Consider the following 27,578-nt stretch of genomic DNA (forward strand, 5'->3'; position numbering starts at 1 on the left):
ATTGCAGTCAGGTCTCCTTCAAATACATTTGCACAAATGGGCATGGTAGTCACTTTGATGTTTTCACTGAACGAATGGGCTGGAAACCCATCCATTTTTTTTATTAAATAATAAGTGTTTAGGCAGTCCTCCATGGCGTTTACAAGCGGGCAATTGGTAACTTGCCAACCAAGCTGTAACTTATGCCTCCAGTCTTGAAGTGCACTGCACAGTGCCTTTGGGTGACAGGGTCAATTCAATTAGCTTGCTAACTGACCTCGGATCCAGAACTATCACAAGGTTCTCTACTGATCTAGTGTACAGTATCCATGCATTCATGGTGCAAATGAGAAGTGCTTCTGGAAGATGTGCATCACGTAAGCCAAAGCAACTACTACTACTCAAAAACAAAGACAAAAAAATGTATCAATCATCACCAATCATAAGTTAAAAAGAAATCACTGGCTGAAAAAATTAGGGGGAGGGAAAATGCGAAGAGGATGGCCAAACCAAATGTAACTCTGTCCAAGACATTGGCAAGCCTGGACAACCATGCTGACATAGTGTGATAGCTTGAATTCACACCTGGAAACATACATTCCTCCATGATAAACCTAAGCTCTACAGATGGCTGCTGTGTCAGATGTAAAATAACAATACATATTTTTCCTATTTTAATTAACAAATTTGAGTCGGAGCTCTCCAACTCCAAAGGAAAACATTCATTCTGAAATGACAGCTTTCCTTAACGGACGCATTTTTATTACCCCATTGTGGTGATCAACTAGTGGTCGCACGCTTTTGACCTCTACAACAGACCTAAGAGTGTATGACTGATTTTGTCAAGGTCATCAGTGGGCCAGTACCAAGCCAATAGATTGACCACCTGTAGGAGGGATGTCTGGATTGTTACGTTTTAGAAGGTGTTTAGTGATTGGACTGATACTTCAATCCCCACAGGAGACATGCTCCCTTAATCTTTTCTTCAAAACGGACGTGGGTTGAGGGAGATTTGGGGAGAAATTTGTAATTGCCCGTTTTTTATCCTTTCCCAGTAGCCATAAGACATTTGGTATTTTCCTCTCAGATCTTTAAAATATGCAAAGAGAAGGTCTAAAACATTGAAGTTTTGTAAATTCAAGGCCTATGTGCATTTTCGCTCCCTGAAGGTTTCAATCTTTGTTGCTATCTCATAACTGAAGTCTTTATCATTCCAAGAGTTAAAGGTTGATAATCTTGTGTCATCTTTTCTTTCCAGACTTGGCTGCCAACTCCAATCCTTGGATATATCGTCTTGGAATGCTATAGTGATCTGAAATATGAATCCGAAAGAATCCAAAAGCTTTAAGGCCTAGTTCATCCCATATATTTGCCTTGAGCTATACATTACACAGTCAATGCTTACCACATTGTACACATATTCTGTACGCAAAAGTATGCCTTTCAAATTTCGCCCTACCACCATCACAATACAGCCTCTACCTAACTAAACTGTATGACTTCATGTCATCACAGTTCTGCTGTAAGGCTTTTACCGGTACAGCTCGTATCAATATGAAAACCCTCAAAGATTGAAACCCCCCAGGACATGCCTGCTCAAGTCTTAATGAAAAGCTGTTCCTAACTGAATCACCTGAAATGCATTACTCAAAAAAAAAAAAAATCAGACATTTGTATTTGAAAGTTTCAGCTAGGTGTGTACCTCATTGATTTTACTTACAGTACATTAAACAGCATCATGCCTGAACATAACCACAATAAACGACACTCATACATGTTGTTTTGTAAAAAAGATTTTTAAAGATTAATCACCAAGTATGATCCTTTAATTTTTAAGAAGTGTATAATATGTGTCACTTTGCCCACCTCACTCACCTGTCAACAGTGTCTCAACAAATCGTACTTGCTTGCCCTGTATGATGACCTGTGACCCTGACCCTTGACCTGGCATTTGATTGATAGTGCTACTGGCTGCAACACCCACCTGTAAACGGTGAGCAAAATCTTTGGGTTCTATGCCATAAGGTTCTATGTTCTGGATGACTGTCACCTGTACACACAAAGGAACAAACATGCTCGAGAAATACTTGTTCAACAATCTTAAAACTTCATGAAATCTACGTGTCAAAAAAGCCTGTTCCATGTTTTCATGTATTTGGAAATGCCAGTATGTCAAAAGTGGACTTAAACTTACATTCTTGTTGCCAGACTTTTTCTCCAGTTTGATTTGAATTGGTTGAAGTTTCCCTTTCCTGATCTGACCCACTGACCTTTGACCTGGAAGAATGATTTCATGTCCTGCAGTCATTCTTCCATTACACCTGTCAAAAAGAATTCCATCAAAAATTACCAAAAGTCTTAAGTCCATCTTTGACTGAAAGAACCTTCAAGAAAATTCTTTTAGATAAACTAGACCTAAAGAAACAACCTGGCAAGAAAACAAACTGAATTGTCCTTAAAATGTTGGTACGTAGGGAGCACTGAAATTGACTTGAGAAGCTAAACCTACATGTACCTGGTACCACTGATGCGACATCAGCCGAGGCTTTAAAATGACATGAGTCACCAGATATAGCAGGTGAAACCACTCTGCTTATTATCTAAGATTACTTTTGCTCTCTTTGCCCATTTTGGAGTGCCTGTCGCCTCATCAGCAAAACTTTACCAAATATTTTAGATCTATGATACCAAGTGGGTACAATCACAAGCACTAATGAATAAAACAAAGAGTCATACTGACCTACTGAAGACCTGATCCCAACGAAGTTTCTCCACATAACCCTCTGACCTGTTAATGAGGGCTTCATGTAATGGACCATCTAGGTTCACCATTCTGAAAAAAAAAAAAGTAGAAATGGGAAGAGTTGTGAGGACTGAAACCTACGGCACATGAAGTGACAGAAATCATGTTGCTTAATGTGTCTTTGACAGGAAGCTTAGCAGTGTACCTGATAGTAGGTGATTATAGTAATCAGTACCAGTGCTGATTGAACTTTGAACAAGAAAGCTTTTAAGGATGACTTCACCTTGGATTTTCCTCATCAGTCAGGTCATTGCCTTTGATGTACTTTGTCACGGCTTCTCTCAAAGCTTCATGAGTCAACCAGTCACCTTTGCTAAAATGAATTAAGGATTGATATATTCCTTTTGAAATAAAGAACAAAGGCATGCTGCAAAGAAATTTTCTTGAAGACATTATATAAATTTTAGGAAGAAATGGGAGATTTCATCAAGTGCAAATTCCCTGGCTTTGAACAATAAGTCATCATGTTCACATGGTCTCAAACTGTAATGAAACTATATTATTTCTGCAATGAAAGTGCATCAATGGGGCTTTTTACTGTTTTTCATCACAAGTTTGAAGAAACATTAAGATGAGAATATAATGGGGAGAAAGATGAAGCTCTTACCCATAACCAGAAACTTTCAAAATAGGCAACATATCGGCAGACACTCCATTCATTAGTCTCACTTCAAGCTGACTATGAGTGGCTGATGCTTCATTACTAACTCCAGATGCAGAAAATCCACCAGTTGGTGCTGGTACAATAAAGGAACGAAGACTGGCAATGGAAAAAGGAAAGAAATACATCAGACAGATACATGCCAATAGATGAATGCAAAGAACTACTGGCAGTAGAGAAATTGGCAATCCACTCCATGCGGAACAAGAGATATCATGATTTACACAGAAATGACGTTTTGTTTGGAAATGTACAATGTGCTTAATTCCTCCATCCTCATCAGCCTGTCTCTTCTTTGCCAGTAAGAGTGGATGCAGGAGAAACAAAGACTCAGAATCTATAGACATTAACTTACTCTGGATGATCTTTATGAACAGCTGTGATGAAGTCCACTCCCTTCTTTTCTTCCCTGACCTCCAGGAATCCCTCCGAGTGCAACTTTTGAAGGAACTTAGACAGCTTCTTGTAACTAGTTTTCTTTATGTCTAAGGTTTGGCCCTCTGGGCTACAGAAATCAAACAGGTAGTGCTTTGAGAAACCTGAGGAAAATCTAACTTTAACTACGCAAAGATAATATACATATTGTTGCAACCAAACCCTGCACAGTTGAATAATACTAGGCAGTTGTCTATGTAAGCCAGATTTTTTGCATAGTTCTTTATATATGTATAAAGCTTTGAGTTATAATGGTTCAAAAAGGAACTTCCCCAATGACTACTTTAAGTTACTGACAAACACAGCATTTGAAGCTGTTTCATTTAAAACTTCTGGATACAGTTGGCAGCTAAGCGTGTAACTCACCAACAAGATACAACATAGGATCTGTAGAAATTACTTGTTAGCAGTGGTAGGTCTGATGGCTTGACCATGGACTTTAGACTGTGCAAGGTGCATTGGTACAACAGGGCATCCATCTCATCTGAGAAAATTAATTTCAAGTGAAGTTGATTACTGAATATGTTCTTGAAGTGAAGTTGTTACCGGTAGTTGGTGTCTGCTTTATCTATAAAATACAATCATATGCCTCACCTGTTGGAGAAAGAGATTCATTTTTAGTAACTTCATCTGCTCTCTCACCACCTCCATCGCACGGATAATCTTCAAGACATATCTCATCAATGTGAGGTTCTGTTTCATCTTGATGTACAGTTGGTGACAGGCCACCTACATCAGTGAGAGTGATATTCTGTTCTGTGGATAATGTGACTTCTTCAGAGTTTTCTTCACAAAGATTTCCACCTGGCTCTGGAAGAGGGATTTCAGGCAAGAGGCTTTTGTCTCCTTGTGCCCTGAGAAATAAATAGCAGTTTCTTGCATAAAACTGTCTCCAATTCAAGCTTCCAAAGTAATCTATATTTCCTGTACAGAACACTTGTGATCTAGTTACTTCTGTAACCCACCTCTTGTTGGTTCTTTATACTGGTTAGCTAAAATAGGGTCACAAAGGGTAACAAATATATTAATGTATGAAATTTGCATCAGCATGACTCAGGTTTGCACCAAGATATCATACGTGCCTAAATGAACCTTTCATGAGTTAAATTTGAATAACATCTGGTAACACTGAGTTCTTTAAATTCATGTACACATACCAATTTAAATTCTGGGATACTAAAGGCACTGTTGCCATACCTCATCATTCAGGGCAAGCTTTGCTTAGTTACATAAGAGATGCCTCACACCAATACAGTGTTTTTATTGGATAAGAAGGGCACAAAGGAGCCAGTCCATACCAGAGAGAGTGGTCGCTATATAAAAAGCTTGCCCTGAATCAGGAGGTATGTATGAATCACAAGTGAACAGCAACTAAATCGAGGGAAAAAATAAATCTAGGGAACCTACAAGCATTTCTTTAATTGTTGAAATGCTTATGACTTTTAATGGTTGTTTATTATAGCGGTTAAGTTAGAAAACCCTACAAAGATTTTCTTATTTTGCATTTTGGACCAAAAGTGTGTTATAAAACACATCTGGGTAGGCATAATCCTGTCACCCCCATGTGTGGCCAGGAGGGTTTGATAGACCCTATAGGACCCTCTTCTGGTCACTCACAGTCCCTCGGGGTGCACTTCGTTGCCAATCCACATGTGTATATTTGATCAAAAGTTGTCAACACACATTTCCTATATAGAATGACAATTCTACATGCTTTTACGTCCCAAAGAAATGGCTACTTTATGATTGTCATTTCAAGAGCTTACCACAGCGAGTCCTTGTAACAGTGCATGACTTGGATTCCTCGACCTTTCATGCCACTGGATTTCATATCATCACTTGACATTATTGCATGGCCTACAGCAACAGGTGCATGGTTGCCTAAGAGACAGATTGCACAAAGCTGATCTTTGTTGAGCTGTGGTAGACCAGATGGTGGAATAACAACTCCTGGTAACATGAGATCTATAAAGCAGTCAAAATGTGCCTTGTTATATCATCAAAGTAAATGAGTTTGACCACATTAATCCTTCAATTTCAAAATGGGCTGGATTGCAAGTATTTTGACTGGGGTGGGGTGCAGATGAGATGGTTTTCTATGAACTCTTAACTTAGGGCAGCACCCATAGCTTTGCTTAAACTACAAAGTACGGATGAATACAACACAGGCAGTGTGCAACAAATAGCAAGCAAGTGCCCCACAGTTAGATAACGAGACAACCAGAAATGGGTAAAATGCCAAATTTGTCAAATATTTGATTGCTAGGACTATATGTATTTACATGTAGTTTTTAGAAAAAAGGGTAATGCTTGACCTTAACAATGTGAAAGTGAAGACAGGCAGACCAACAAACAGAAAACAAACACTATGATCTTTACCTGCTCCTCCTGATAACTTGTCCAAGACTGGCGGCCATGTAGTAAGGCATGGTAGTAGATTAGGGTGCTTCCAAAGCATATATACTAAAGTTAAGAGAAAAAATGGGCTGATTGATATGTAATATTTCTTAAGGGTAATGAACTTAAACCGTTTGTTGTAAATTCAAACTCACAATACATCATTAGTATCCTAAATTTGAGAAAGTCTCACGTAAATGTAGATTAGACTCAGAAACTTGGAAACCAGCTTACATATGGTTGTAATGTAAGCTAATATCAAGATATTATGTGTATTAAGAGCCCTTCCATTTTCTGTTAATTTGAACTGGAATCACAGAGGACTTTGTGACCGCACATGTAAATTACAAATATATTTTACATGTATTCATACAATAACAGCATGTAGTCCTGAGCTGGTGTAAATAAGGGGTGGGGCCTATGTAGAGAAGACGGGACACTTACCAGTAGGGTACAATTGCTTCTCAATTTGGAAGAAAATCGGAGTACCAGTTAGACAGTAGACATGCATAGTGCAATCACTGTGTGTGGTGATCTTCATGACAGTCATGTCATCTTTGTTCGGAGTTAACTCAGCCACTTGGTCAGTGTCTAGACTGGGAAACTGTGCACTGATGCTACTACGCAGTTTACGCCTGCAAATTGAAAGGGATAGGTCAAATTTAACACAGGAATGATTTTCTTTTTTTATTAATGATTTTTCCCTCATTTTTGAGGCGAATAATGGCCAGGCTCCATTTCATTTTGATTAAAACATTTTTAATCACAAAAAGTAATTGTCCCTCCTGTAACCGGCACACTTTGTATTTCAATTTTTTTCCCATTTTTCCTTGGCTTCCCTGGTTGATTCTCTGTACATCTGTAGTTTCAATGGTTTTATTTGTTAAATTATAAAGGTTTTGTGATATGCATGGTCTGCCATAAGAAACCGTTGTATTTAAATTCTTAAGCTTCGAGTTTATAGATTAAGCATACAGTACAAGATCATTTGCTTAATGATTCATCAGGCAATCAGGAAATTGACAGTGTTACCTAGTGTACAAACTAACTTTCTAGTACTGATGTTGGTTCCAAACAGCTGATTGGCATTATTGCTCTAGGTAAATGGATGATCCTCCATGTTCTGTATGAAATCTCAAACTTTACTTTCTTTTTTGAACCATTCATCCAACCTCTGATTTGAAAAAAAATGGCCACTGGCTGGTGATGGAATTATCAATGAACTGTGAATAAAATCATCAAGCAATTAGGGGGGGTGCAGGAGGGTCCTGACCATGTTGATGGTAATCATACACCTAAATTGGAGCCTATTAGTTTCAAACGGATCCAGATTTGATCATTTCACCAGTTGTTGGTTCAAGGACACTACAACCTGCCTTTGGGATGGAGGGAACCAGCCTAGTCATGAGTCTGTTTATTCCCAACAAATTGGGAAAGTAAATCAGTGAGGTACACATGTGTATGGCCGGACACAACTTTCTGGGACATCCGGGTACCCAGAGCAATGGGTTTTGTCATCCGATGCATTCTGGAAATGACCAACCACACAGTTCAGGGAGTAACATCTGGAAGCTTTGTGACCAGTGTAGGCCCTATCTGTTTCTTCACTTCGTTGTGACCTTGGGTTGTGAAACTAAAGTAAAAGACAAACTGTCCATGTCCATAATTAACATCCATCATGTTGGAATATGTTCAAGAAATTAGCCGGTGGTATGGCAGTGGGGTAGGCTAAAATTAGTGTGACACAGCCAGTCAATTAAACATTACTCTTCATAAAGATTTACAGTGAATAAACAAGTACATGTTGCCTATCACCCCCCCCCTTGCAATCCTAGACCCGTAAACAGGTCCGATTGATGTGTTTACGGGTCTCATGCAATCGATCGATGCCTCGCGGGCAGCAGTAGGGCGCCCTCACAAAACTAGCCGGGATTTGATCACCATATCATGGTTTACAACGAAAAGGTACGAACGCTTTCCAAAATTAAGGACAAGGAAAATGATGAGAAAACTTGTACCTGTCAGAACCTCGAATGGCTATGTTAGACTTCGTGTGAAACGCCTTTCGAAACATTGTGGGTGAAGTACAAAGTAGGATAAACAACCCAGATCGCCACACAGCATCCGCTAGCGCAGCCTGCAAACTAGAGCTAAACATAAACTTGATCTAATCTTGTAACCTTAAAGCTACCAACGATCGTTGCTTCAGAATTCAATCAGCTCTACAAAATGACATCTGTTATAAACTGAGAACCCAAAAATGTTTTATAAAATAAACCAACAGAGATAACTCAGAAAACTATTTGAAACAAGCAGACTATAAAGGAACGATAGAAATATAGGGCATTTTTATTGACTGAGTAAAGTTTAAATTTAGCCAAAAGAGGGGGCGGAGCGTCGTGATTTGTAGTTTTTTTGGCTTAAGAAACAAAAATGAAAAATCTTCAAAAGAACCGAACATATCAAATACTAGCTATACTAGCGAATAAAGCTTGTTTGTTAGATGAGCTGAGGTGAATGATAGACTGGTATATTTAATTAAGGGTCATGCGTGGAGTCATTGATGAATTCCCCAGCCTACCTGTGTAAAATTCTGGACAAATTGTTGATGAATCGCTCTTCGTAATATTTTTTTTCTTCTTTTGGTTCACTCCCCAATCTCCTTTGATTTGGTTTTATTCATTCACAGAGCAAGGACACACTGCTCTATGTGTCATTGAAAAATGACACGCTTTTTGAGGGGGGGGCTCTCGCGAGGTCTCGCCTCTGTATCCATATTCAACTCTCATCTACAGCGCTGGGTATACACGTACGCGTACGTACATGTACATGTACTCGATACGACTCGTACATGTACAGTACATGTACACTGCACATGTGCATGTATATGTTCATGTACATGTACGGTACATGTAGATGTTCACGTACTGTACATGCACTGTACAACATGTACGTTCGCTGCCCGTAGCGCGAGCGCACCGTACCAGTGTCAAGAGAAAATTAATGGGGGACGCCATGTTGTATTCATACGCGACGACAAACAGTTTCCTTTGTGAATTTATCTTCTATTTATAAGCCTGTTTTGACATTAAAATACCCTTAATAATTTCAAAATAAGGCTTTTATATCGAGATTAAGTACTAATTATTTCTTTTTTATGTGGAGACGAGTTGTGGTTTCTGATTTACTTTTCTGCGTAGAATTAATGAAAAGGCCAAATTGCATGTTATTTGAGTTGTGATAAAAATTTCTCTTGTTTTGGCGCGACAATGTAGTCACTTTTCAGTGGCCTCAGATTTATTTCTCGGGATATCCTGTTTGGATTTGATGCCTCTCTGGCGTAAGTTTTCATATGGTAATACTTCTGGCCAAAGTGGCTGCTTTATTATCACCATAGAAGGGTAAGGATCTGTGTCATATTTGGTTATTTTGTTCCTTTTGGCATGTTTGGTGATGTGAGGGCAGCGCGCGCTGACCGCTGGGAGGGACCATTTGCAAATTGGCTTGAAGAAAAATTAGCCCATGAATGATTATTTTTGAGTTGCTTGGTGTTATTACTTTGCATGATTTTTCCATGTTAGTCTCGTAGACGAGGCAAAGAGGTAGGATTAAGAATAAGCCTAACTTTAGGCCCTACACTAGGCTACATATATACCTGGCCGGGGGGGGGGCACATGGAAGGACGAACGTGATGAATCATTGATTGTCAACAAAAAATTTAGCCTCCGTCTAACTTGGCTAATGTTAGGCCATGATTATGAGAGTCGTAGGCCTAAGATAGAATTGCTGATTTTCATTTAGGTCTAGGCCTAAGCTTATTATTTTTACTTTGGCCATTTTCTACCATGTTCCTCCATGGTTCCGTGCATGGCCATCACATCAGGTCCAAAAAATAGTGAACTTCCTTTAAGGCCTACATGCTTTAGTGCAGTAGGCCTACTAGGAAAATTTGCTGGGTCTATTCCTGGTTGGTTCGTTCCAAGCCCATGCAAATGGATGGGCCAACTGGCTAGTCATGTCATTCAACATTTCAATACAAAAAGTTTGTCCTACTTTAGAGGACTTGGCCATGTTGGCGTTTGATCTATTACAAAAGTATTAGCAGGTTAGGCAAATGATCTATGATTTATAAATTGTGTCAAGTCACTAAGTGCCCTTGGCATATAGGTCCTACATAATGAAGAAAATGTAAATAATTAAATTTTTCGGCTGCAGCTTTCAGGGCACACTTTCATTCTCAGACATAACCCCACAAGCATGACAAGTAGGTCCAGGAATATGCTTTTTTGGCACACTAGCAGAGTCAAATGTCAGCTGTGTCAACGATGGAGATACTGTCAGCATACAAACCCTGGACTTATTTGTTTGCAAATCATTCATTGGTCACATCAGTCTCTGTCAGACATGCTTGTTCCTGTTTTTACAGTGTTTTAGCAGCATCATCGATCATATTGCCACTTTTTTGCCAGTGTTGTTGGTCGGCACAATCTTGGCTCTTATGCAAATTGACCTCACTCCCTCCTGAGTTGATTATTCAGAAAGAATTCCATACACTGATGCCACTGATTTTTTTCCTAAAGTGTCCTATTAGCCATCTCAAAGTAATAATATGTCCTAAAAAGTCAAATTCAACAAGGAAAATATTGAGGTGTTCACTTCAAAATCCTTGGAATTTTTCAGGTCATATGCTCTCTTCCTCTAGGAATTTTGTTAAGGACATATGTTGCAGCTACAGTAGAGTATTCTTGGTTCTTGCTGCCCAAGTTAATGTTAATTGGTTGAAAAGAGTCATGTTGGTGGGGAGTGTTCATTATGTTGGTAGTGATGTGACTGCAGTGCATGCATTGTATAGTCGTTTGTGAACCAGCGATGTGCAGTTACCACCAAAGCAGCCTCCGTTGCTAGGAAAATTGCACCATCTCTTCATCCAGCCTGGGTCTCATACTATTTTTTATACGAATTCTTTCATGAACCAGAGGAGCACTGAAAAATGACATCATGCATCCTGAAATAGCTCCCTTCCTGTTGCCCTCTAAACACTGTGAGGTAGAGTGAAAGTCATTCACAAGCAAGATGGCACAAAGTGTATAAATTTGAAGTAAGCTAGCTTATTAAGACCCAGCCCCAAATTTTTGCTCAACTAAATGAAGTTCTCTTTCAGTTTTCAAAGCTGATTTTGGAACAAAGATTTCCTAAGAATGTGATAATTCTATATTCCTACTATTTTGTTCTTGTTAGGAGGTTGTTTTGGATTTAAGTCGTCATGAATGGAGAGGTACCAAGTGTCCCCATAACAACTTTGTCTGGAATATCAAGTCTGACTGACTGTAAGTAGCATTTGGGGAGCTCACATGTAAATACTCAAAACCCATCTCTGAAAAAACTACCTTATATGTGAAAACTTCAGTCTAATTGGAAAAGAATGTTCAGAACTCACATGGAGGTTGGATATCGTTTTATGAAGAAATTTAAATGATCTCTCTTCTGAAAATATCTGTTTACACTTCGTAGGCCATTCCAAAATTGAATTACTGCTCGGCCTTTGAGGTCAAAAGTTTTAACACCAAACGTCCAGATTTTGTTTTCTTCAACCTTTTACTTTTGTCACCTCTTTCCCAGTGTTAACGGAGCTTCCGCTTCCCACACCGCTACCATGCACAGTCAACAACAAAGGTTTGTTATATAGCCCTCGTGTGGCCGAAGAAGCAAAGAGGCTTCTTGGAGTGCAAGATGAAAACCTGGTGCCACAGCTTCTACATGCACTCAGCCAGACGAACACAGACAACATGTAGGTTATCAGACCAAATTACTGTTTTTGTCATTTGTATTTTGACTTTGTTTTTTGGATATTTTTCATTAGTTGGTCATATACTAAATGATTTTATTTGGACTATTTAGAGTTATCCACAGGCAGCAAACTGCCTTCTCATAAATTGTCCTGCTGAAAACTGGAAAGCTTGTGCGTAAACATTTTTAAACGGCAGAACAATGGTAGAATTAAATGAAATGTCCGTTGCTGAATAATAAGCATCTGTATTGGTGTAAATACATCATTGGCATGGGTTGGTGAAACTTCGTCTTTCAAGGAACAGAAGTAAACTTTGTGTACAAAGAGTGTTGTACATGTACATGGATGTCATCAGATACTGTGCAAAGAGGTGTTCCTTCGTCTGTAAAGAGATCTTTCTTTCAATGCATGTTGTGTTTACGTTGCTCGATCTCTGACATTTGTTCCTTTCTACCCAGTGAACTGAAAGACAAGTCCAGCAGTAATGAAATTGAAGGTGATATACCCGGCCTTCTGCAAGCAATACTTGCTCGCAATCCCAATGTCTTCAAACATAAGCGAATGGAACAGATGGGAGGTAAGATTCTGATTGTTAATAGGTCTGGTAAGGAAAGGCATGTGATCCCCTCTCCTGTGCAACACCCATTTAGAATTGGTCCTCATTTGGGGCAGGCAGAGGTTCATGTTGTGATATGTTACTGACTTCCCCAAACAGTGACTCCTTGTTCAGATCTTGTTAATGCATTTGGGAATTAGGTTGGTCAGCCTCTGTGGGATTTTGTTGGTTATGCCTCCCACATCACACACTGATGTTTCCTTCTTCCAAACTTTGGATATTATTGTTTTGCATTTGAATTGTTTCTGAAACCACTTAGGCTCACTGCTGAAGGGATTTGAAAGTCTTTCTCTACGCACGAAAATAAATTTAGAAAAGGAAGTTAAAAATGATATGAAATGTCTTTACTGTCATCTTGTCCTCTATCAGGCGTCTCACCCAGAGATATGAAATGTCTTTACTGTCATCTTGTCCTCTATCAGGCGTCTCACCCAGAGATATGAAATGTCTTTACTGTCATCTTGTCCTCTATCAGGCGTCTCACCCAGAGATATGAAATGTCTTTACTGTCATCTTGTCCTCTATCAGGCATCTCACCCAGAGATATGAAATGTCTTTACTGTCATCTTGTCCTCTATCAGGTGTCTCACCCAGAGATATGAAATGTCTTTACTGTCATCTTGTCCTCTATCAGGCGTCTCACCCAGAGATATGAAATGTCTTTACTGTCATCTTGTCCTCTATCAGGCATCTCACCCAGAGATATGAAATGTCTTTACTGTCATCTTGTCCTCTATCAGGCGTCTCACCCAGACAGCCAATGGCACCATCCCCCTACTATCAGCAGTCTCCAGAAGGTGCTATTCAACACAGTCCATACAGCAGGACTCACAACATGGGTATGCAAGGCAATTCCTCGCCGCTCTTTACTCCAAACAGCCCTGCAGCCTACCCACAAGGAAGCTCAGTCAAAGTGCCCCTTGGAAGTCCAACTAGATACCAACATGCGGGACTAACTGGACAAGGTAGTTTGTCCTGAAAACCTAGTTTTTCTAGACTTTGAAACAGTGTTCAGATGTATTAGAAATTCTGAAAGAGCCTTCTCAATTTTTCTTTAGTAAATAATACAGGGTGCGAAATTCCAGGTGATAAATGTGAAGTAAGCTTCCTGGTTCAGTTTTGGAAAAATGCGAGAGCTCTTGACATTCAGTGCTGTAGAAAGAAGAAAACTACCACTCAGAATTCACTTATGAGTCTTCCTGGACAAACAGAAATTTGAAATAATTCAAGCCTCCTGCATGCAACAGGCAAATAGAATTTGTTGACCATTTCCCACAGTGTTCTGCAAAACTGGCCTTTCTCTTACTGATCTAATATTATAAATCGCCGGTATTGAGACACAGGAACTTGCATTTTTCAACCAGGATCACCTGTTCCAACGTCAGTCAATGGTTACACAGGGCATCAATTGTCACCTGCCACAGCTACAAGTCCCAGTCAACCTGTGCCAACTCCACCACCGGTACAGGCAAAATCGAGATCACAGCTAGCACAACCACCAAACGGTGAGGAAAGCAGGGCTTATTAATTAAATACTATCAAGTACTTTGAGGCAAGAGAAACTTGCTGCAGAAGTGGAATGTTTGTCTTTTTGTTGTTGAGTGAGATCCTTATATTGGACAACAATCATGATACTATCTAATTCAGCTTACCTTTGAAGTATTTTTCATGCATGGTCTCTCATATGCTTAGACTTCAGATAGCCTTGAATGAGCACTATTACCAGAATGCCCAGCAATATAATTTTTGATTTACCTGACATTAAACTTGTAATAATGACAGGAGCTGGACCTTCAGGTGATTATGTGCAACAACCAACACCAAGGGGCAGAGGACGACCACGCAAGCGGCCACCAAATCTAGAAGTCAGTCAAAGAGCTGTCTCTGTGAGGGTAATTTCTTCTGTCTAGACAATGTCAAAGTTCACAGTTGTGCCAAATCTAGACATATCGGTGTTGCTGTCACTTGATCCAATATCATGACAAAGTGGAAATAACTTCAGGATGCAAACCACTTGCTCTAGTATTTCAACTAATACTTTCTGTAACATACTCCAGTACAACATGTTATTTTGATTTTGTATCAGGCAAAAATGCTGAAACATAAAGGTTTTCTACAATTCTTCAATACTGGTGATTCACAATAGTGCGCCTCCAGGAGTTTGCAATGTGTTGGCCAATCACGTGAAATCTGTTGACCCTTTCCAAATGTGCATTGCGTCAACAGATTGCAGGCATTGTGATTGGCCTATGTGTTGCAAACTTTTGGAGGTGCACTCTTATGAATCACCCATATTAGAAATAATTAGTTGATATAAACTGACAAAAATTGACTGAAATACTTGCATTTTGGTGAGTTTTTCAGTTCAGTGGAAAAAATGTAAATTCATCTCGCCATTACCAACTCTGTTATTGTAATTCATACTCAATTTTCAGAATATGAAAGTGAAAATAGTTGGTAGTACCATGACCATATATTCTCAGTTTCATTAAGAAAAGACAGTTCATTATATTGAGGTCGTTAACAGTGCGATCAGTTTCTCCTGTAATGTGGAATGGCCTAGTTTAAAAGGGAAGGACTTGGCATTTCACTTCTAGCAGAATAGAACGTCTCAGGAGATATTTGATATACCAAGCTTTACTGACTAAAGCAATATTTCTTTGAAAACAAACAAGTCTGAAACGTAATACCCATCCATCATTGAATTTTTTGTCATCTTTTCAGGAAACTGATGCAGCAGCTTCTGCTGGTGCGTATCAGTCGCCTGCCAGTTATCAAGCAGAGCCACAGACTAGTCAAGAAAGTTCCTCCCTTGATGTCACAGAATCTGATTCATCAGTGAAGGACTCAAGTAGACGTAAAAAACGCAAGTCCCATAAAGAAGATCGAGAGAGAGACAAAGAATTACCACAGTACAATATTGTGAGTTCTCCTGATACCAGTGGCTCAACCAAGATCAAACTGAAGCTAACAAGGTTTCCAGTCAAGTTCAGCGAATCAAAAGAAAAGGAAAAGTTGCCAGAAGCAAAACGGGAAACTGTTGTAAGGCAACCAGAAACAGTGTTGACAGCTCAACCAGAAACAGTGTTGAAAGAGCCAGAACAAGTTGTAAAAGAAGAAGTGAAAAGGGACACAAGAAATGTCGCCCAGGAATCTTTGTACACTTTTCAGGAGGATGCTAAACACAGTGAACGGACAGGTGTATCTGATGTCCAAGATGAACCTCAAACAGAAGTACATCCTCTGAACAAGGAGGTAACTCTACCTAACAAGGAGGTAACTCTACCTAACAAGGATATTGCTGAGCCTGATGAAGTTACAAAGCCTCCAGAGGAACCCAAACCTCAAGATACACCCAAGTCTCTAGGAGTACGCCAGCCTGAAGACATACCACAACAAGAGGATGCCTCAGCCAGTGAAGCTAGGACATCAACACAAGAAAAAGATGGCGATGGAGACAGTATCATAGCAAATAAATCAGAGGATGGTGGTAAGCGGTGCAGTATTAATTTCTGATTTCAGGAAAATTGTGTTGGGCAATTGATGGCTGTTGAAAAAGAGTAAACAACTGGTTTTGGAAGGTGTCATTGATTAATTTAAATCCTTGATGCTGTGCGAGTAACCACCCTAAATGCCACAAGTCACTGGTTTTTCTGTGACCCCTTTGCTTAGTTTTTGCTCAAGTAACCTTGGCCAACGGCTTGGTTCTGCAATTTATAATCTCAGTTTAAGCATCAAGCCCATTTATGCTGGTACTACTCTAAGAAATTTGCTGAGGATAGAAAGTATTGCTTTGAAGAGGCCGGTTGTCTGCCAAAAATTCATATTCATTCTGTCAACTTGTTTCGCAGATACAGTCTCGAAAAGTGCAATCAGTCAACCAAGGATACTACTGACCAAGATCTCCATATCAGAGGATCAAGTGGCCCTGCTGGCTAAACCCATGGGAAGGGGAAAGAAACGACAACGGAAGAATACAGACACTGATGAAGAGTGGGAACCAGCACCACCACCTGCTTCCAGACAAGAAGCTCTCCCATCTCCCGTGTCTCAAGGCCCACCTGCCCAAATTTTCATCGAAAGAGACGAGGAAGATGATGAAGAAGAAGGTATGTGTTGGCTTGAAGCTCTGAAAAGACAAGCAGTATTACCCTTTTCTTCTGGAATTCATAGCCATTGTAATACTTGAGATGCTTTTGTTCACAAACCTTGTGCTGAAGTAGCACCTGACATTTCATCAAATTTTCTGAGATTAACACAAATCACTTAACTGCTGGTGTTACCCCTTTGCCAAAGAAATACTCCTTACATTTTCTTGTCATGACGTCTTCTTTTCCCTTGATTTCTGACCTGTCTATTGCAGCACCTAAGAAGAGGCTAAAGAGGGACAAAACACCAAACAAGAAGGCCACATACCTAGATGATGACGGTAAGTAGGTTGGTTTCTCAATGATATGACAGTCTTCAATCGTTTTGATCTAAGCATACTGTAAACCATTTGACCGTTGTTGTTGTCTACAGAACTTACTGAGTCTGCCACATTTAAGAGGTTCCATGCTGCCATGGAAGCAGTATTTGAAGGATCAGAAGATATGGACATAAGCGTTGAGCAAGGTAGGTATAGCATTGTTTTTGGAAGGAAATCTAATTGTTGTAGACAAACAAAAGCGGGAGATGTGAAACCCCATGGAGGGGAATTTTGGCACAGCTCATATGGTATTTGTCTTTCAAAATGTTGTAAACCAAGGATTAACTTGAGGAGGTCAACGCTAATGTCAATCAAACTTATTTCATTTATTTGAGAAATGTGACCGTTGTACTGAAGCCGGCGTCTTTTTATGTGTCGATATTTGTTTTGATTTTGGAGTAGCTGATGATGATGAAGAGACTGATGAATGTAATCCTGAGCTACTCATCAGTAAACCTGTTCTGAATGATCTGGTCTCGGAATCGGCCAAACTCAAATCCATGGGTGTTATGAACCAGGTAAGGAAAGAACAAAGCTTGAGGAGTCAGTCTCGTTTTGGAAAGTACTTTCAACTGTGTCTACATTTTGAGAAGAGCTTCAACTGCCACTCTTGTTTGATGAGAATAAGGAAACCATTTCTATTGAACAAGGGTGCCATCCTTCTTGACATCTTCATGGCAGGAGACCCCAAAACTCTAGAAAGAAGAGGCAATGTACAAGTTTGACAACAATTTACATATCAGCAAAAATTCATGATCAGAAAACTTGTAAATGGAAACCTTTTAATTACAGATTCCTCATGAGAAACTAGTTCGGTTGTTGAACATCTTGGAGAGAAACATCCGGGATGGCACAAAGGTTAAACCCAACATTAATCATGTAAGTTGACAAATATGAAATATAGTCTTATGACGAAATTTAGATCCAGTTAGCTTAAAATTACCATATTTTGAAAAGATTATATTACCCGAGTGTCACTGTGTTGGTGTACTTCCTTTTCCTATCTGTTTCCTTTTGCCACAAAAGGAGTTGGTCTAATTTTCCAAAGTTTGAAAATTTCTTGTACTTAAAGAGCCTAATGCATACAAAAAATGAGCTTATTTAGTCAATTTTTCATTGTGAAATACAGTACTACAGCAAACAGTTAATTAGTGTGAGTTGGTTACAGCCTTCCACAGGCTTGTAGTACCATAGTTTACATCCGTCTATCATTTTTGGCCATTGCTTAATATGACTTTCTTGATAAATACCATGACCTGACCTATCTTGTGCACAGTGCCTACGCACAATGAGTCACGTTTTGATCCGTGCTTACCAAAAGAGTCCACTCAGTGGTACAACCAAGGAATTGCTAATTATGACCGGCATTTTACCCAACCCATCAGGATGAGGGAGGTCGTGGGGAACGCCTGTGGCGTGAGTTAGCCATGGAGAGGATTACACATTCTGTAGATTCAGCATTGACTGCACTCTATGTCATGACAGCAGACGCTATGCCAAAGGAAGTCTTCATTGAAGATGTCATTGATCGTACTGCCAATTTGGCCAAGTTCCAGTTGCAGAATTCCATCTACCCTGAGTTTGATCCTGTTTATCGAGTTGGCACAGATAAGAGTAAGTATAGTTGTCATCGTGGCCGCCAGGAATGAACAAATAGTTGTGAAGGTTTAGATATAACAGGATTAATCTCGCTGAGCCAGCAGGCTGATTTCTGTGGGCAATTTTTAAAAATTGTGCTTTGTAGCAGATAGACATGCAAGACACATTTCAATGTAATATCAGCCTTAACTTGTGAACACTTTAGAATTTTGGTGTGTGTGTTTTAAGAGGTTGCATTCAAGCATACAGAGGTTAAAACACTAGTCACCTCATATTTCACAGTGAAAAAAATCACCACACAGGCATTGCGTTAACATTTTGAATTTCTGAAAAGTACAAGATATTTGGTCAATGTATTCAAGTTTTGTATTTTATTAATTGTATAATTGAGGAATGTTTAAATTGAAGTCTGATATGAATGTTCTGTAATGTTATGGCTCTTATTTTTCAGATGCAGTGTATACGAATATGAAGATGAAGCGGGCCCGTGCTCATGGATCCTCTGAGAAATCCATCATTGCCTTGTACAACAAACTCTGTGTATTGGTCGCCAACTTAGGCGAGCTCTTGGACATACAGATTTTGACTGATTCCACAGTATTACTGGTACATACAAATTGTTAGCTTATTATCTCATGTGGGATTGTTTTGGTGCCAATGCCTTGGACATGGGCTCAGTCGATTGCAATGAGAATCACTTTTTTTTCTCTCCTCAAAATTAAAGCCTTCAATGCTAATACTGTGAATTGGATGCTTTTGCTTTTGATTTTCTAAAATAAGATCTTGTAGAATGGACGTGACGATAAATGTTGTCTTGGTGTTTATTCTCATTTCAAGGTCTCATCTATTGGTACCGCTCCATTCTTTGTGGAGAATATCAGTGAACTACAGCTGAGTGCAATGAAACTCATCTCAACGGTAAATCTGCTGGCGTTGTATTTAGACACATGAACTTTCACTCTATTAGCTGTTTTAGGCAAGGATATTCTGGGTTCCCTTTGCTGATTTGCAACTTGATCAGAACTAAGTTAATTCATTAGAAATCACATTGTAAAATATTGACTTTCGTCATAACCAGATAACCAGAGCAAAGCAGTTTTTATTCAGTTCCTGTTAATTCATAACCTCTTATAACCAGTAACTTTCTTTTGATGACAGGTGTTTTCTAAATACGAGAAACACCGGCAGTTGATATTGGAAGACATTTTTGCATCACTAGCAAGGTTACCCTCTAGTAAGAAGAATCTCAGAAACTTCAGGTGGGTTGAAACATTTAGTTGAGACTAAAGTTGAGTCCTAGTTCATTGTCATTAGATGAGTGTGAGTCGCCTAACTTGGACTTGAGTCAAGTCACAAATCACTCATTTGTTTTAAATTTTCTGCAGGTTAAACCAAGACACCAATGTTCAGATGGTAACAGCACTAGTCTTGCAGTTGATACAGTGTGTTGTGGTTCTACCTCAACCAAAAGATGATTCTGAAGGGAATCAGGAAGAGTCTGATGATGAGTACAGTTATGATGATGACGACTTGAAAAAGTCAAGAGAGGTATGAATTATGTAATGGCATGTTGTAAGGTCGTGTGTACATGTGCCTTCCACTGGTGTAAAATTTTACGTCAGAAATCCAGCGCTGAGTTAAACATAGTATGGTTAACTTGTATCTTTGACAAGTTGGTAGTGATTGAGTAGTTAGTGACTAGTTGAATGGCTAGTTATTATGGATTGTTGTGTGTGTGACAGTGTGCAGTGAGACGCCAGTCAGTCATTCCAAGACACACCGCCTTAGCTGAGATACTAAACATTTGTTTCCAGTTCGTGTTTGAGTGACTTGTTTTCATTGTATTACAGGTGGACAAGGATGTGTTGATCATCAATACATACGAAACTGCTGTAAGAACCGGCCAAAACTTCTTGTCTGTCTTCTTGAAGAAGTAAGTTAACATTCCTCTTCTTATGATGTATGAATTATTCATGACATGAAGATTTACCATAAAAGGCTTTTTACTCTTCAATTCATTTTGGATGTTCTTTACAAAGTACTTGTAAAATTTCAACTTCAGTTTTTATTTACTAACCATGGTCAGTGCAGTGAACTTACTGGAATAGAATTTGTGGTAGGTAAAATGGTACTGGTTAATGAGCTGTGTTACTTTGATCAGGTGTGTCAGTCGAGATGAAGAAGATTATCGACCTCTGTTTGAGAACTTTGTACAAGATCTCCTGTCTGCTGTCAATAAACCAGAGTGGCCTGCTGCTGAGCTGTTACTGAGTCTGTTGGGGAGATTACTGGTAAGCAGATAAAAGTGAAAAAATAGAGAACATAGTGTGAGAGTGTGAAAAGGGGGTCATTGAGGACTGAACATTTCGTGGGATTCTTGGTCGGCCTTGACTGTAAAAATGCAGGTAGAATTGTGTATGACTTTTTGCACTCAAAACTACCAAATTCAAATTGAGGATGAATCATGACTTAATCACTCAAAGCAATTTACAAAAAAAGGACGCTAACAAGTTCTATCTTATCAAGCAGTCTTACCTTTATTGGTGGTGTAACTCAAGAAGTGGAACTCTGGTCATGTTGGTTATGTCTGCATTTTCTTGAATGTGTAGATGCACCAGTTCAGCAATCGCTCCAATGACATGACGATGCGTGTTTCATCATTAGACTATTTGGGTCAGATAGCGAGTAGGTTGAGAAAGCATGCAGTGTCAAGCTACATGGATCAAGGCACATTGGATACTATTGTTACTCAGGTAAGATCAGTTTATTTGGAAGGAAGAGTTGTTGATGAGAAAGATGTCAGATGTTTTGAAGGTGTAGTGCAAGTATCGTCTGTCTAGGCATTAACCCGAACCCTCCTCAATTCTTCACCTGTTGGAGGACTGAGGACTCAGCCTCCAACAGGTGAATTAAGCATCAGGCTTTGTGTACCAACACGTATGCTTGTGGACACTTGACAAAAAGTAGTGTTTTGAAATTTCTGCAGTCCACAGTCAAGGAACCCCTATCTGCAAGCCACCCTTAGCCAGTTTCTAACAAGGTGAAAGGAAAAACTTCTTCCATTGGGACAGGGTCCAATTCAATGAGGCTGCTTAGTGGTCTGCTGTAGGTGATATTAAATTTGTGCTGACCTCAAGACGTAGGCCCTGTCCAAATCACTTGGCTACGGCTGAAAATTACACACAACTCTATGGGAACTGGCCACGGCCACTACCATAGACTCTAGTGTAATTTCAAGCTGCAGCCAAGTGATTCAGACACGGACTAATTTGTGTTTGCTGATATATTTATTGAGCATTCTACCATCGCTTCTCTCTTAACAGACAAGGTCAGCAGTTGCAGAACAGTCTGGTGATGAAAATGATTCGAAAGATTCAGATCAAACAGACTACATTCAGAATTTACAGCAAGCCATGCTGGACTACTTGTCTTACAACAGTCAGAATGATCCAGCAATATTGGTAAGTAGAGCTGGATATTGGTATCAGGTTGGACTTGATACTTGGGGCTTTATTTCTTTCTAGCTGCTCTAATTCTGCTAAACTTACACCGTAGTTTCTTTTACGAGTCGGAGAAAATATTCATTTAAAACTAGGTTCTGCTGCATTCATATGCCTTATTTGTACGTTGACATAAATTGTAGTGTTGCAAATGTTGCCTTAGACTACAATTGTAACTTAAGAAGGACATCCTGTTTCACCTATTGTCTTGTTTCCAACAGTCAGATATACTTTCTTCAAATGAAGTTTAATATGAAATAAATTTTGGGTCTAAGTTCATGAAGTGATTGTATTTATGCAGTTTGCCAGACACTTCCTGGTGGCTCAGTGGTATCGAGACACCACGGCTGAAGTGGAACAGACAATCAAGGCGCCTCCACCACAGCGAGATGACAGTGACGATGACGAGGACAGTGACCGTGAAAACCGTGCCGTTGATATGACAACAGAGATCCTACAAGAAGCCGAGCGGAGAAAATTGTTCTTGAAATCATTCATCAAGGTTTCGGCTCGCTCCAATCTTTCATTCAAGTAGGTCAAATTTACTATAGAATATAACTTTCACTTGTGAAACAGACCAGAAAATCTTTGTTAGGGGTCAAGTAGCTATGACATCTGAACCTTCTTACTGAAAGTGATGGCTTGGCATTCCGGCATGTTTTTTCTTCTAATTTTTAGGAGATCACGGCACATCTTAACTTACGAAAGTGCTTCGTTGGTAGCAAGATACCTAGCCTCCAAGAGACCATTTTCACAGAGTTTTGACATCTACCTAAGCCAAGTAAGTGTCACTTGGTAATAATAATAAAGAATACTTTGAAAAGTTATAATGCGCCGTTTCCATAAAAATGATCAAAGGTGTGTGCAGTGGTGCAACTTGAATAGATGAAATTAAACAGGATTAGAATTTAAGTCATGTATTGTCACCGCGCTAGTACCCAAACTGCAGTGTGGGGATTCGTCTGTCCTACCAACCGGAAGAATGAATTTTATCTAGACCTAGCCCCGCTGGCAGACACCTCTAACCATACCTATGCTGTATTAAAGTTAACTACCAGACGCGACACTAAAAATTGTAAAAACACAACTGACCTACATTAAAACTTAAATAAGGAACACTGGATAAAACTGGAAAAAAACAGGTAATGAAGTTTACATCAGTACAGACAATTATGGTTAAGTATGTTTGCTTCCATGATCTGTTTGAACATAAAATAAGTTCTGAAAGTTCTGTAGAATCTTGAATGACGAGCAGTTCCTGATGGTCAAGATGTGAACAAGCTGTTACAGTTAAGATTTTAGTCGAGACTAAAAGATTTTGGTTCACGTGAGTTTCAATGTGCTGGCTGTGACAAAGTTTAATGGACTTAAAATGGCAGGATGACTGTCTTGGTGTTGTCCTGGGTAATAAATTGTTCAGTATGCTGCCTTAAATGATTGATTATCCTATTGAATTAGATCCTACGAGTTCTGAGTGAGACAGCAGTGGCAGTCAGAACCAAGGCCATGAAGTGTCTGTCTTCAGTTGTAGCGGCTGACCCTTCAGTATTGGCAAGGGTAAGCAAGCAACTCAGACCTGTTCCTTCTAGACAGTATGTGGATTAAAATTGTTTTTGAGTAAAATGCAATCTAAAAATGATAAATTTGAATAAAATCTCTGTCAAATTTGACATTGTAAAATAATCAGGAAAATGCTTAAAAGGATTATACCATAATTGACCTTTGGGTACTAATGTGAACTGCATATTGTGCCCTCAAGAGTCTAATCGATATGAAGAAGTCTGTGAATAATTTGCTGTAACTGCCTGTCATGTTAAGTTGTTTACCACATGATGCAAACTTTATGAGTTGCATTCAGTGAGCAGTGTTATCGAATGACTTTGATTTGGATTGGATGTAGGCTGATGTCCAACGTTCTGTGCATTGTCGGTTCATGGATCAGTCTACCAGCGTCAGGGAAGCAGCGGTGGAATTAGTGGGCAAGTTTGTCTTGATGAAACCTGAGCTCATCAATCGCTACTTCTCCATGTTGATTGAGAGAATACTGGTAAGGAGGACAATGGTTAGGAATTGCATTAGCAACTGTAAAACGAACAGCCTTAATCTGTGATTAACCATGCGTTAGGCTTAGAAGATTCCCATGTGAATTATTGTAAGGACATCCTACTGACATCTCCTAACCTTAACCCATGGGTTAAAGTCAAAAGATTCTCAAATGAATCATTGTAAGTAGGACGTCCTCCTGACACCTAACCTCAACCGATGGGTTAAAGTCAAAAGATTCTCAAATGAATCATTGTAAGAAGGACGTCCTCCTGACACCTCCTAACCTCAACCCATGGGTTAAAGCAAGAAGATTCTCAAATGAACCATTGTAAGGACGTCCTCCTGACACCTAACCCCAACCTATGGGTTAAAGCAAGAAGATTCTTAAATTAACCATTGTAAGGAGGACATCCTACTGACACCTCCTAACCTCAACCCATGGGTTAAAGTCAGAAGATTCTCAGATGAATTATTGTAAGGAGGACACCTCCTGTCAACTCCTAACCCAGGCTCATAGGTGAAGATGAAGATTTCCACATGAATCATTGTCACCTCTCTATGTCACAATTTACAATCCAGAACTGTTTTGGTTTGCAAAAGCAAGGAACTGTTTTGTATCTAGGTTTGACTTTCATATTTTTCCATAACAACACTTGAGTTCCTTTATTGTCTTGGCATCCATTGAACACTCTTTGAGTCATTTCAGAAATTCCATGTTAAACACGTGCAGCATAAACCTTTAGAAACTTTAACAGTGCAATTTCCAATTTAGGGTGAATTTAACACAGTTTTCAACTACTATTAAGAGCATTTGTGTGTAATAGCGACTTTCAATCAAACATTCCTTATGCATATGCATTTACTTGATATTGTTGCCTGCAGGACACTGGTATCAGTGTTCGTAAACGGGTCATCAAAACCCTACGTGACATCTGTATTGAGCAACCAGACTTTCCCAAGGTGCCTGAGATATGTAACAAGATCATCCGAAGAGTCAATGATGAAGAAGGCATTAAGGTAGGAACCTGAAGGCTTGCTAGGAAATGTTGAGTTCATTAGGAGAAGGTCTGTCTTGAATGCCCTACTTCAAAGTGTCATTGCCCAGCCTGCTGTGAGACGAACCCGAAGGATTACTAGGAAATGTTGAGTTCACTAGGAGAAGGTCTGTCTTGAATGCCCTACTTCAAAGTGTCATTGCCCAGCCTGCTGTGAGACGGACCCGAAGGATTGCAAGGAAATGTTGAGTTCATTAGGAGAAGGTCTGTCTTGAATGCCCTACTTCACAGTGTCATTGCCCAGCCCACTGTGAGACGGACCCGAAGGATTACTAGGAAATGTTGAGTTCATTAGGAGAAGGTCTGTCTTGAATGCCCTACTTCGCAGTGTCATTGCCCAGCCTGCTGTGAGACGAACCCAAAGGATTGCTAGGAAATGTTGAGTTCATTAGGAGAGGGTCTGTCTTGAATGCCCTACTTCACAGTGTCATTGCCCAGCCTGCTGTGAGACGGACCCGAAGGATTGCAAGGAAATGTTGAGTTCATTAGGAGAAGGTCTGTCTTGAATGCCCTACTTCGCAGTGTCATTGCCCAGCCTGCTGTGAGACGGACCCGAAGGATTGCTAGGAAATGTTGAGTTCATTAGGAGAAAGTCTGTCTTGAATGCCCTACTTCACAGTGTCATTGCCCAGCTTGCTGTGAGACGAACCCGAAGGGTTGCTAGGAAATGTTGAGTTCCCTAGGAGAAGGTCTGTCTTGAATGCCCTACTTCAAAGTGTCTTTGCCCAGCCCACTGTGAGGCGGACCCGAAGGATTGCTAGGAAATGTTGAGTTCATTAGGAGAAGGTCTGTCTTGAATGCCCTACTTCACAGTGTCATTGCCCAGCCTGCTGTGAGACGAACCCGAAGGGTTGCTAGGAAATGTTGAGTTCATTAGGAGAAGGTCTGTCTTGAATGCCCTACTTCGCAATGTCATTGCCCAGCCTGCTGTGAGACGAACCCAAAGGATTGCTAGGAAATGTTGAGTTCATTAGGAGAAGGTCTGTCTTGAATGCCCTACTTCACAGTGTCATTGCCCAGCCCGCTGTGAGACGGACCCGAAGGATTGCTAGGAAATGTTGAGTTCATTAGGAGAAGGTCTGTCTTGAATGCCCTACATCAAAGTGTCATTGCCCGGCCTGCTGTGAGACGAACCCGAAGGATTGCTTGGAAATGTTGAGTTCACTAGGAGAAGGTCTGTCTTGAATGCCCTACATCAAAGTGTCATTGCCAAGCCTGCTGTGAGACGAACCCGAAGTATTGCTAGGAAATGTTGAGTTCATTAGGAGAAGGTCTGTCTTGAATGCCCTACTTCACAGTGTCATTGTCCAGCCCGCTGTGAGACGAACCCGAAGGATTACTAGGAAATGTTGAGTTCATTAGGAGAAGGTCTGTCTTGAATGCCCTACTTCACAGTGTCATTGCCCAGCCTGCTGTGAGACGGACCCGAAGGATTGCTAGGAAATGTTGAGTTCATTAGGAGAAGGTCTGTCTTGAATGCCCTACTTCACAGTGTCATTGCCCAGCCTGCTGTGAGACAAACCTGAGGTCTGTCTTGGATCCTTAATTTCCCAGTTTTTATGGCCCAGCCTGCTCTTGTAGGACTTTAAGTTGCCAGTGCAAGGATGTTAATATGTCTTTATTGTTAATCATTACACAGTAGCTATTTACACGTTATTTTAGAATAATACCATTCATTTAAATATGTTGAAGTGGATCCCTTCACTTTGTTATCTTCTTAGAACATTGGCTTGTTTAGGGGTTTGATGTTTTGGCCTACCATACATTGAGGTAGCCTCTGAAAATCTTAGATATAAATTGAACAGGAGCACAGATGTATTTCTATGATATTTGTAATCTTAGAATGGAGTCATAGTTCCTTGCTTTGTTGCTTGGTCATTTCACTACAGAATCCTTCTAGATAACCAAAATCTTTGAATTTGTGTTTCTGTCAGAAACTTGTGAATGAGACATTCCAGCAGATGTGGTTTTCCCCACTCCCAACAACAAACACAGACAAGCTGCTGAAGAGAGCACTCAATGTTATTGAAGTTGTTGCAGCCAGCAAAGAGCATGGGTATGACTGGTTGGAACAGCTACTGACAAATGTAAGTGACAAGTTGTTAGTAACCCAACCCTTCAAGGTCTTGTCAAACACCAGATTGTGGAGGATCATGCAGGCTTGAAGGAGTGAAGGTGGAGACTGGCTCAGTTACTTGTCATGAGACTAGTTCAAAGCCTACATTGAAAAG

At 39.9% G+C, this 27,578-nt stretch overlaps 2 protein-coding genes across 12 annotated transcripts in view; one reads left to right on the forward strand and one right to left on the reverse strand.

Annotated features, from left to right (window-relative positions):
• Nucleotides 1–53: 53 nt before the first annotated feature.
• eif2d (eukaryotic translation initiation factor 2D) lies at nt 54–8,452 on the reverse strand. Of its 3 annotated transcripts, none has more exons than XM_022247129.2 (13): nt 8,294–8,452; nt 6,720–6,910; nt 6,258–6,341; nt 5,645–5,843; nt 4,473–4,732; nt 4,245–4,362; nt 3,799–3,948; nt 3,390–3,542; nt 3,006–3,095; nt 2,720–2,812; nt 2,174–2,300; nt 1,855–2,029; nt 54–1,291 (listed from the first exon to the last, which is right to left on the reverse strand). In XM_022247129.2, exons 1-13 carry the CDS (start codon nt 8,431–8,433, stop codon nt 1,221–1,223), a joined length of 1,851 nt encoding a protein of 616 aa, XP_022102821.2. In that variant the 5' UTR covers nt 8,434–8,452; the 3' UTR covers nt 54–1,220. The 3 variants fall into 3 exon arrangements, with proteins under 3 accessions (XP_022102821.2, XP_022102822.2, XP_022102819.2); XM_022247130.2 differs by lacking the exon at nt 8,294–8,452 and adding an exon at nt 8,077–8,181; XM_022247127.2 differs by lacking the exon at nt 8,294–8,452 and adding an exon at nt 8,060–8,157.
• A 1,036-nt stretch (nt 8,453–9,488) lies between these two features.
• Nucleotides 9,489–27,578, forward strand: part of LOC110985792 (nipped-B-like protein A) — a 32,625-nt gene continuing 14,535 nt past the window's right edge. For 6 of the 9 annotated variants that reach the window (XM_022247110.2, XM_022247116.2, XM_022247118.2 and 3 more), the window contains exons 1-28: nt 9,496–9,676; nt 11,514–11,602; nt 11,895–12,063; nt 12,522–12,640; nt 13,420–13,644; nt 14,044–14,184; nt 14,462–14,571; nt 15,404–16,169; nt 16,531–16,788; nt 17,043–17,108; nt 17,201–17,293; nt 17,550–17,665; nt 17,940–18,026; nt 18,533–18,761; nt 19,198–19,352; nt 19,584–19,664; nt 19,905–20,005; nt 20,132–20,294; nt 20,597–20,679; nt 20,908–21,037; nt 21,356–21,499; nt 22,070–22,207; nt 22,548–22,777; nt 22,925–23,027; nt 23,705–23,803; nt 24,147–24,293; nt 25,175–25,309; nt 27,282–27,434. In XM_022247110.2, the coding sequence (XP_022102802.2) occupies nt 11,539–11,602; nt 11,895–12,063; nt 12,522–12,640; nt 13,420–13,644; nt 14,044–14,184; nt 14,462–14,571; nt 15,404–16,169; nt 16,531–16,788; nt 17,043–17,108; nt 17,201–17,293; nt 17,550–17,665; nt 17,940–18,026; nt 18,533–18,761; nt 19,198–19,352; nt 19,584–19,664; nt 19,905–20,005; nt 20,132–20,294; nt 20,597–20,679; nt 20,908–21,037; nt 21,356–21,499; nt 22,070–22,207; nt 22,548–22,777; nt 22,925–23,027; nt 23,705–23,803; nt 24,147–24,293; nt 25,175–25,309; nt 27,282–27,434 (4,305 nt within the window). In that variant the 5' untranslated portion in view covers nt 9,496–9,676; nt 11,514–11,538. Of the gene's footprint in view, nt 9,677–11,513; nt 11,603–11,894; nt 12,064–12,521; nt 12,641–13,419; nt 13,645–14,043; nt 14,185–14,461; nt 14,572–15,403; nt 16,170–16,530; nt 16,789–17,042; nt 17,109–17,200; nt 17,294–17,549; nt 17,666–17,939; nt 18,027–18,532; nt 18,762–19,197; nt 19,353–19,583; nt 19,665–19,904; nt 20,006–20,131; nt 20,295–20,596; nt 20,680–20,907; nt 21,038–21,355; nt 21,500–22,069; nt 22,208–22,547; nt 22,778–22,924; nt 23,028–23,704; nt 23,804–24,146; nt 24,294–25,174; nt 25,310–27,281; nt 27,435–27,578 lie in introns of all 9 variants that reach the window. The other 3 variants (XM_022247111.2, XM_022247114.2, XM_022247115.2) reach the window with 3 other exon arrangements.

Source organism: Acanthaster planci, linkage group LG12 (genome assembly GCF_054643075.1).
Source record: "Acanthaster planci isolate LZ-2023a linkage group LG12, COTS_SCS, whole genome shotgun sequence".
NCBI classification, from domain to species: Eukaryota; Metazoa; Echinodermata; class Asteroidea; order Valvatida; family Acanthasteridae; genus Acanthaster; species Acanthaster planci.